Consider the following 10,122-nt stretch of genomic DNA (forward strand, 5'->3'; position numbering starts at 1 on the left):
TGAATTCAGCTAAAACCATCAGCATGTATATTCTGTCTCAATACTTTACAATAGTTTCTCAGCCTCAAAGCTATTTATTCTGCTTTTTTCCTTTCTTTTTGAAAGGTTAATGAGTTTCCCACATTAGCTAGACACTTTAGTTTTTAACAAAGGTCACTCCAGCAGCAATAAATAGCACATTTGTTGGGACTAATTTCAGCTGCGGATAGTTGGTTGGTCTTTTAAAACGGAATATTTTTGAGTTTTTTTTTTATAATAGATAGCAACGAAAACTTAGGTTTGGCACTTTTCAAACATAGTTTACATAATTCATGAACACAGCAGTTAAAACTGACAAAAGAACCTACTAACCAACAACATGGACTAGAACAACAGTTTATGTATTGAAAAACGTAAGTCCAGCAGGTGAATGTGCTTTAGGCAAACTGCTTGATCTGTTTTATTATCTGAGAGTGAAGTGATGGTGGGACAGATAGCAGTAATTCTAACCAACCATATAATGAAGAGTCTTGCAGTGATTGTCATAAGGGCGTGTGATAGCCCGTACGGTCTTTATCTGTCTTTTAATCTCGGATAGTTTTGTGAACTGACATGAAGTTCGCTTTGTTGGACGGGCTCGTGGTAGCTGAGATTAAACAAGGCTGTTAATTGTGTTTATTTCCGCTCTCCATAACCGCAGGCTGAGGAGCCGAGCGGCACCGCAGGGCCGGCGGAGGCTCCTCTGTGAGTCCGCTCTGCCGGTGCGGTGAGGCGGTCACACTCCGGCTGCTCTCCCCCTCAGCCTGTCTGGATCTCCTCACCCTGCGCGAGACCCCGTTTTCTTTTGTGATCCTCTCTCGAGAGCCTCGCGGTGCTGCTGCCGCTCCGTCGCGCGCACTCTCGCACGCGCATCTGCAGAATCCATGCAGCTCCTCCTTAAGGGGTCGCGCGGTGACTGAGAGCCCCCCTCCTCCTCCTCCTCCTCCCCCCCCACCCCCCACCCCCGGCTCCTCCTGCGCTCGCCCCGGCACCGATTGTTGACAAAAGACAGTGCGAAACGGAGCGAAGGAGCCCAGAACCCCGGTACCGGTGAGCAGAACCGCCCGTTGACTTGACTCGTCTTCCTCGAGGAGGACGGGATCCAGACGGCGGCGGCTGAGGGGGGAACGAGGACTCTCCCGCTCCGAGAAAACCGTGAGTCACAACGGGCTGCTTTGTGTCCGATCGCATGTAGCCGAACGTTAGCAGCACTGCGGGGTCGGTCCCCTCCTCCCCGCCGCCCCCGTGTGATCCGGTATCATATGATGCTCATTTGTGTGTGTAGCCCGGGGCACGTTATGACAGCTTTCCGTCTCTCTTTGTGTCTTTGTGTGTCCCCTCTTCGGAAGGTGTGGCCGAGGTGATTCGGCGGTGGTCGGACCGCAGCAGGCCGGCGTGAAGTGGACCCCCTCCTCCTCTTCCTCACCTCTCTCCTTCCTGAAAACCGCCCGTATTTACCGACTAAAGCAGGGGCCAAGATGGGTCAGTGGCTGTGAGCACCAGCGCCAGACCAGCGTCGCTGGAGGAGGCGGCGGCCTTGGGCAAGTCTATTCAGCCGGGAATGGTGTGAGCTGAGGCAACCAGGCAGTCTGGATCTAACCGGGGATCCATCCTTCCCCCGGAGCCTCCGCGGCTCCAAGCCGCGTCCTGAGCCCTCCAAAATGGGGAAGTGCGACGGAAGATGCACGCTGCTGGTGATATGTTCATTGCAGTTGGTAAGTGTGCATGTTTGTGTGTGTGAGCACCACTCTACTCACCAAGAAGACATAATTAGAGCACACTACACTTTGTAATCAGACATTTTTGTCCAGCCTCTCTGTACAGTCACTCTAAAAACAGCAGCTCTGAGCTGCAGCTGCTGGGGTCCATGTCACATTACAGGGAGGGTGTGTGTCTTTGAAGCAGGGGGAACAGGGCAGGGGGTGCTTTGGTGTCAGGATGGTCTATGTTTGTAAAGAGAAGGGTGATAGTTTTATTCAGGCAAAACCATGTGAATGTTAAGAACACACACAGGACAAGGAGGCCCTGTTCACCATCTGGTCTCCATTCTGGAGTTAAAGTTAGATGTTCTTTGTGCTCTCAGATAGCTTGAGACTACCCCTGTAAAATGTAATAAGTGTGTAATAAGAGTCGGCATCATCTGTTCCTGCAGTGATTGTGATGCAGGTAGAAACAGCAGCAGTGTGAGTGGGCTAGTTGTCGAAGCCATTGTTTGCCAGGCTGATGAGTTGTTGTGCAGCAGGGGGATTTGGCCCGTAGATTCTCATTCATTTGGCGGAGCTTTTTGGGGGTGCTCCTCTTTTTACAGTCACTGGACTGGCTGGTGCTCCAGGCAGTTACCATGGAAACAACTGCGGCAGACCTGTGTATGTGTGTCCTTGTCACTGTCTGTGTGTGTGCGTGTGTATCTGGTGTGTGTGAAACCTTGATTACTTGTGTGTGTTGTGTTTCATTTGCATATGTGCTCACTTACGCGTGCTGGTTTTCTAATGTGCAAATGTGTGTGTGTGTATCTGACCCCTCCCCTTCCCCCTGCCCCCCAGGTGGCGGCCCTCCAGAGGCAGGTGTTTGATTTTCTGGGCTACCAGTGGGCCCCTATTCTGGCCAACTTCCTGCACATCATGGCTGTCATCCTGGGCATGTTCGGCACCGTGCAGTTTCGCTTCAGATACCTCATCTTTGTGAGTATATCCATCGCATCCCACTGTGGTCACAGTTCCTGTTTACTAATGGCTTTACTTAACCATGTGTGTAGTTACTTTCACACAAATACTGACCCCTGTTTCTGTTTGCCAGTATGCAGTTTGGCTGGTTCTCTGGGTGGGTTGGAACTCCTTCATCATCTGTTTCTACCTGGAGGTTGGAAACCTGTCTCAAGTAAGTTGTAGTATTTGTGCGACAAACAACAGTTTTGCTCTTCTTTAGTACTGAAACAATAAGTCAATTCATAGATTTGTCAGTCATTTAACAATCAATTAAACTTCCAAATGACTTCTGCACCTTTATGGTTTGTCTTGAACCAAAGCTGTGTTTATTTGCAACTCCTCATCACAGCCTGCATATATTAGACTTAGATTTTTTATAACAGGCTGGTGCCAGGTTATTGTAAGAGTGAACGCTTTGTGGCATTACTTCTTGTTTTATTTTAGCATATTTTAGAGACCTAAATATGTATGTCTTTTCTGTAATCTGATCCCCAAAATTTACCCAGCAGGTCCTTATTTAAGGACTGCTGGTATCCAATATTCAGATTTTTCTGATTATCAGTATTTTGTTTGTTTTTTTGACCAATTCATGATGAATGAATTCAGAAATGTGCTATTTTGGGTCTAATGCATCCTCCACTGTCACTGGAGGAGGCAGTCCTTATGTGACTGGTTGCATGTCGTGGGTAACAACTGATCAATACTGAGTGATAACTCTTAAACATGCCCAAAGCACAACTGAACAAAGACATTTTGAAAAAAGTTTTGTGGTAAAGTTGATTGCTTTTCATTTTCACTGCAGATGTGTATTAGTTCCAAATATTGTTTACCTTGATTACTAATGATCTGTATCAATATCAACCCTGGAAAAAAAAAATAAACACATTGGTCAACTCCTAATACTAAGTGTTCTCTGGTTACAGTTTTTCCAATCTGAGGACTGATTCCACTTTGGTGTCCAGGGATTGTCACTATGTTCTGAAATGTTGTAATAGGCTGGAGGTGCACTTAATGAGAATAATCATTATTCGTACATTCATGAATATGTATGTGTGTGTCGGTGTGTTATCAGGACAGAGACTTTCTCATGACTTTCAACACATCCCTTCATCGTTCGTGGTGGATGGAGCACGGTCCTGGTTGCCTGGTAACGCCAGTGCTGGACTCCCACATGGCCCCTGATGACCACCATGTCATCACCGTATCTGGGTGTCTGCTTGACTACCAGTACATCGAGGTGTTGAGTTCAGCCATTCAGGTCCTTTTGGCTGTACGTATCTTAACACTCAAGTAACTTTCTGTTGCATTGATTTTTGATTTTGCACACCAGCACAGTACTGAAATTTTACAAACGCTGTATAAGACACATTATTGTGCTGACCCTCCACATTGCTCTAAAACATTTTCTGTGAAATTTCGGACAGATACTCTTAAGTCAGCAGTGACTCAGCTTATACAACAACAATCATCTTATATCTGACCATCTCTTCTCCCCGACAGCTCTTTGGCTTCGTATATGCCTGCTACGTAAGCAAAGTCTTCCAGGACGACGAGGACAGCTGTGAGTGCTTTCGTCTTCTCCCTAAAAGCTTGTTGATCGTCTTCTAACGCCTTGTTTAGCTGATTAGGTTTACTTGTCATGCTGCCGAAAGTGCTTTTGTATTAGAGATCCGTGGCTCTGACTGTCAGTGATGCTATCGCCTCGTTTCCTCCTGCATGAGTCATGCCTAGCGTTATCTCTGCAGAGGATTCCCTCTGGGTGATCTGAGCTCTCCATCTGCGGGGAGTATTAGAGACGAAATTCCCGCCATGAGATTGTCCGTCTGTCTGCTGGCTAGTACTTGTCTGTCGACTTGGGTGTGCCATCTGTGTGTCTGAATGATTTTTCCCACCTGTGTTTTACTTGCAGTCAATAGAAGAAATTAGGTTCTGTAACAAGAAGCTTGATGTATAAGGAGGCCATGCTGTGTCTGTGATGTCTTAAAAACAGGCTGTCATAATCACATGCATGTGTTAAAGTAACAATACCATGACTTGTTATTACTAGTTGTTTAGGATGCATTTATGTTATAGTCTAACCAATATTGATTTTTTAAGGCCTTAAATTTGTAATTTTGATCAACATATGTACAAAGTGAGACATTATACAGTGCAAAAAAAAATAATTGTTAGCGCATTTCAATGGAAAAACTTGCTTTTCTTGCTCCTTATCAGCTGACATACAGTATATACCACATACCAGTATCTGTGCAATGAGCTAGTGACAGCCAATGCTTTGACTTAGTTTTCTTAATCTGTCTTGCACGACTTTATTGCAAAACATGTGTAACGTGTTGTAAATTTAGCAAATCCTGGGGATATTTTCACTGTGCTCATATTTCATCTTAAAATATAATGTAATAATTCAACATCTCAGGAAAATATCTTGCCTCTGGAGAAAACAGTGTAACAATGTAGACAATCTGGGACCGTTTTCTATATCAACTGGCTTCTTGTACATTTGTTCCCTGAATCGATTGAAAAAGATTAGAACAATGCATCAGTGATACGGAGGCAATGACAGAGATGATGTATCGGGGGGATAGATTGGAAATGCATCTCTGCAGATACTGATGTCACAGTAGGTTTGCGGTATTATGAAGGTACACTGAATATATTAGATGATACAATCTGATGCCTTCAGGTATTAAAATACAATCTGATTTCGAAAGACAACACTTGGAATGATGTCATCTCTGTTCTTTCTCTCTCTCTGAAGTTGACTTCATCGGTGGGTTCGACTCTTATGGCTACCAGCCTCCTCAGAAGTCCTCTCATCTGCAACTGCAGCCTCTTTACACGTGAGTTATAAATAAAACATCCTCCAAATTAATTCAATTTTAATGTCTTTATTTTTGATCTGTTTGTCTTTCAAAGGGCACTCCAACAATTTGGTACTGCAATTTTATAAAGTCGGGCGACTCAAAAGAGACAGATTTTTAAAAAATAATTTTAAATTTCAAAGTAGCAGAGGTCAAAATTTCCTGACTAGCTGCTGTATGGCAAACACTGGACCCTATATTGCATAAAATACAACTTAACAGCATCTTTGTCTTGTCTTTAAAACTCCAAATCTCCCATTTTATAACAGTTTTTCTGTTTAAAAAGTTTTTCTGTTTGTAACTAATGATCATTTTCAGTGCAGATAAATGTGTTGATTGTATTCTTCATTAATTGGTTAAATGTAAGAAAATGATGAAAAATGTCAGTCATGGTTTTCCAAAGCCCAAAATAACGTCCTCAGATGTCTCTTTTTGTCCACAACCCAAAAATATTCAGTTTCCTGTTATAAAGGAGTTAAGAAACTGGAAAATATTCAAATTTGAGAAGCTGGAATCACTGAATTTTGGCTTTCCTATACCCATAAATATACTTAAACTGATTCATTGATTGCCAGAATCAAAATATTTAGGAATAAGTTTAGTAGTCATCAACTGATTGATTGATCATTGCAGCTGTAAAATGTTTACCCAAGACTTTACAAAGCTTCATACACAGTCACATAAAGATGTTATGAAACTGTTGATCAATGACGATTAACTCAGCGTCATGTGTAAAATGGATGGAGTGCCCCTTTTATGTAATCATATCAAAGTGCAGTATACTGTATCATGAATGCCTGGCTGTAAACCTCGCTGATGTCCTCCTCTCTGCATCCCAGGGCTGGTTAACCGTTGCTAGCGCCCCCTTCAGGCCAACCCCTGATGGTGTCACTGTGGATGGAAAGCGGCGGTCGCCCTTGATTACACTCACTCTCTGTGTCACAGTTTACCTGAGGAATGGACATAACCCCACCCAGAAGGACAGGTGTATGTGCGTGTGTGCATGTGTGATTGTGTCTGACAAATACAGCCCTGAATAGAATGTACAGAGCTCAGGGAAGAAACCAGCATGCCAGATGGTGCGGTGAGATGAAGGAGACGTGGTGGAGGGCAGAGGAGATGCAGAGAACAAGAGCTGGGACACGTCTGTCAAATCACCGAAGACACAGTTCACTAAACTGCCAGCTCTTCACACTCCCACTCGTGTGTGTGTTTGTGCGTGTACTTGTGTAACTCCACAGGACTAGCTGGTGCTTCGTGGTTGCACCCTGGACTCTTACCACTTGGTGCCCCTGTGAATTTTTTATTTTTTTTTGGGGTGGGTGCTCCTGTGTGTGTGTGTGTGTGTGTGTGTGTGTGTGCGTGCGTGCGTGCGTGCGTGTGTGTGTGCGTGGGGATGTGGGTGGGGTCACATAATAAAAAGAGGCACAGCTCGTACCTGTTGTCGTTTTAGAATGTGTTGATGTCAAACTAGAGCAGTCTTATGATTCCCGTTCCCAAAGCCATCTCTCCTTCCTGCCTGGCTATTAAAACCCACTGTTGACATTTAAGCTTTTCACCTCACAGCCTGGGCCTGTGGAGGTAATAAACCAGGGCTGGTGGAGTAGAAAGGGCAAGGACAAGGCTGGTGATATTTTATATGTTTATTACTGTAAAAAAATCCCATGAAAAGACCAAAACAGTCAATGTGTTATCCCGTCTCAGTGCTTCCCAGCAGCTTGTCTGTGGCACTCAAGCCCATTTTTTCTACTTTATTTTTTTTTTTTAAAAGGAACAAATTATTTCCTGCAGCAGCTGGACACTGTGGTTTTTAGCAAAGGTCACTCAAACAGGTGTAGTGATTGTAAATTTACTGGGACTATTTTCAGCTGCGGATACGCTGCTCTGTTGAGAAGCGGGCCGGTGTGTGTGATTCATTCAGAATAAACTACAGTGTCCAAGTTTCTTGTAACAAAGGAGTGTCATCCAGTGCAACGGTCCGGCTGACTGATGGGTTTTTAATAGCTTTGGACAAAAATAGAGCGGTATTGCATAGAGGAAAAAGCTATATCAGGCTTCAGCTCTGGAGACGGTATTTCTTAGAGGGATCAATTCCTGATTGGTTTTGTTTTTTACATAAGATTTGATCACAGTTAAATTAAAAAAAAAAAAAAAAACAGAATATCACCAGCCTTATCCGTCAGAAAATCAAGTCAAATATCCAGGTTGTTTTGTTTTCAGGTAAATAAATTTAACCTGTTGTACATGTGCCACTGTTGATTAGGGTTGCAGATGGCTTTGGGATCAGGCATTAGTATGTCTGTGGGGGTGGGTGGGAGCAGTGGGGATACTGTGCATGTAAATAACCAGCCAATGATTGTTTTGTTGGTTCCATTTAGAATAAAAGGGGGTTGCATTAGTGGGTGGGTGGGAGTCGGGGAGTGGGTTACACAGCAAAGTTTTACTTTGTACCTGTTTCTCTTGTTCTCTCTTTTTGCGTATCCTCACACTACTTTTTAACCCATCTGCAGCTAATATTCTCCATTATCATCTCACTAACGACATAGGCCCTGACGCTCATTCGCTGCTCAGAGCATAGAGATAAAGGAGGATAAAGTGCGTACATAGTGAAACGCTCTGAGTTTTTGTAGATGTAACTGGAGACATGAAGAGGGAAGGAGGGAGACAGGTATGATGAAGACCTTATTGGGTGTAAGATGAAGTTTGAAATAATAAAAATACACTTTCTACATTAAATTCTGTTGTCATCTGTCACCTAGAGTGTCCGAAGGTTTATTAAATTGAATGCTTTCATTCCTTGATTATATATTAGTATTGGGATTATGAAGTACAGAATTTTTGCCAGATTAGTTTAGAGGATTATATAAATAATGCACTCTAGTGAGCTGATATTCTACAGTGAGGATTAGTTTGTCAAACAATGTGATAAATGCCACAAAAAGACAGTAAAAAATTACAAACATAACAGTACAATATTCATGAAGGGAGTTCTTTTATCACTGCAGTGGTAAAGAGTGAGCTTACTGTGACCTTTTACTTCCATTAATTTTAAAGTGTTAAATTGATATTCTGTGGGGATGATGAAAATAATGTCATGATGAATCCATAGAAAGATCACATAGAAATGAAGTGTTTTTTTGTTTATAATTACAGAAAAGTACCTGTAGTACCTTTTGCCAAAATGTTGTTATGTATTAATAATTACTAGTAAAGTACTGATCAAAATTTAAGTTGTTAGATTACGGTTTGGCATATTTTCTGATAAAAGGGGGGGGGGAATAAACAAATAAACAGCAAATAAACCATTTAAAGTAGTTAAATCAGCTTCAACATTAAATTGATTATTAATTGATAATTACAGTCTGGTTATATACTAGATTCTGAGATGAGCCATTCTACATAATAATAATTTTACTTACTTTACATACATTCTGATGCTATTATATTTGGAATTTTATGAAAGCAAAAAATAGATTTTGCTTTTAACTGTAATTCCACACTGTGGTATTTATTTACAAGATCTCAGTGTTTCTTCCACTTCTACAAGTGGAACAGTTTTGACTTACTTGTACTTTGCTTGAGCATTTCCACTAATTATTGGATAACTTCAGTTCTTTATAATTTTTTAGACCTTGGCGATTTAGTCTCATAATATTAAATCATATATAATCATCAAATAAAATAGGGTGTGATTATCTAGATTATAATGTAGATATAATATAGATATATCACAAGTTATACCCAACATGTAAACCATAAAGTACTTAAATCAGCTTTACCACCTTCAACAATAAAGTAATGAACACAATAATGTGTCATTAACTATATTATTAATCTGAAATGAGCCATTCTGAATAATGTGCATTTTACTTCTCGTACTCTAAGTACATTTTGATGTTACCTTTTGTGTAATTTCACTTTAGTACACATTTAAATTCATGTGTATTTGTACACTCATTCTGATATAAGTACTTCGACTGTAGCTCAAGATCTCTGTCCTTCTTCCAACTTTGCAAGTGGCACCTGCAGGTTTCAAATTTAATATTTTGACGCTGCAAATGTGTTTAAGATGTAAAGAAAGAGACTGATCTTGTTTTATTTATCTTGTATGTCTAAAAATAATATAAGACTTCATATGCATACTTCATAGATTACTAAATTTGTGTCTGTTTACCGCAGGATGACTGGTCTGTGTATATATATATATCAGTCCAGGGACTGTCCACATGGTTACCATAGATTTTCTTTAAGGGCAGCCATTATCTCCTGCATCCGCATTACGTCATACACACACCGGTTCAGGACAGTCTTCCTCCCGGTCTGCAGCCTCGGGGTCGCCGTTGGCACATTCCCAAAGGTCCGCTGGGGTATTTTGGTTTTGTGGGCCACACTCTCTCCCCCCTGTTCCCGCCGACCACTTACATTCCGGAGGTGTAACGGAGCGTCCAGCAGACACACACTCTCTGGCCGTGTGGCGCAGCACGTTGCCATGGCTGCCAAGCACCCCGTTACCGTAGAGACCCCGGTACATTGTGTAC

At 42.2% G+C, this 10,122-nt stretch overlaps 1 protein-coding gene across 2 annotated transcripts; it reads left to right on the forward strand.

Moving 5' to 3' along the window:
• Positions 1-931: 931 nt before the first annotated feature.
• Positions 932-8,320, forward strand: nkain1 (sodium/potassium transporting ATPase interacting 1). Of its 2 annotated transcripts, none has more exons than XM_023285136.3 (8): positions 932-1,068; positions 1,368-1,733; positions 2,562-2,699; positions 2,815-2,895; positions 3,796-3,993; positions 4,224-4,284; positions 5,482-5,563; positions 6,424-8,320. In XM_023285136.3, exons 2-8 carry the CDS (start codon positions 1,680-1,682, stop codon positions 6,431-6,433), a joined length of 624 nt encoding a protein of 207 aa, XP_023140904.1. In that variant the 5' UTR covers positions 932-1,068; positions 1,368-1,679; the 3' UTR covers positions 6,434-8,320. The 2 variants fall into 2 exon arrangements, with proteins under 2 accessions (XP_023140904.1, XP_023140903.1); XM_023285135.3 differs by having other exon boundaries at positions 954-1,173.
• Positions 8,321-10,122: the final 1,802 nt, after the last annotated feature.

The sequence above is a fragment of the Amphiprion ocellaris genome, chromosome 15 (assembly GCF_022539595.1).
Source record: "Amphiprion ocellaris isolate individual 3 ecotype Okinawa chromosome 15, ASM2253959v1, whole genome shotgun sequence".
NCBI lineage: Eukaryota > Metazoa > Chordata > Actinopteri > Pomacentridae > Amphiprion > Amphiprion ocellaris.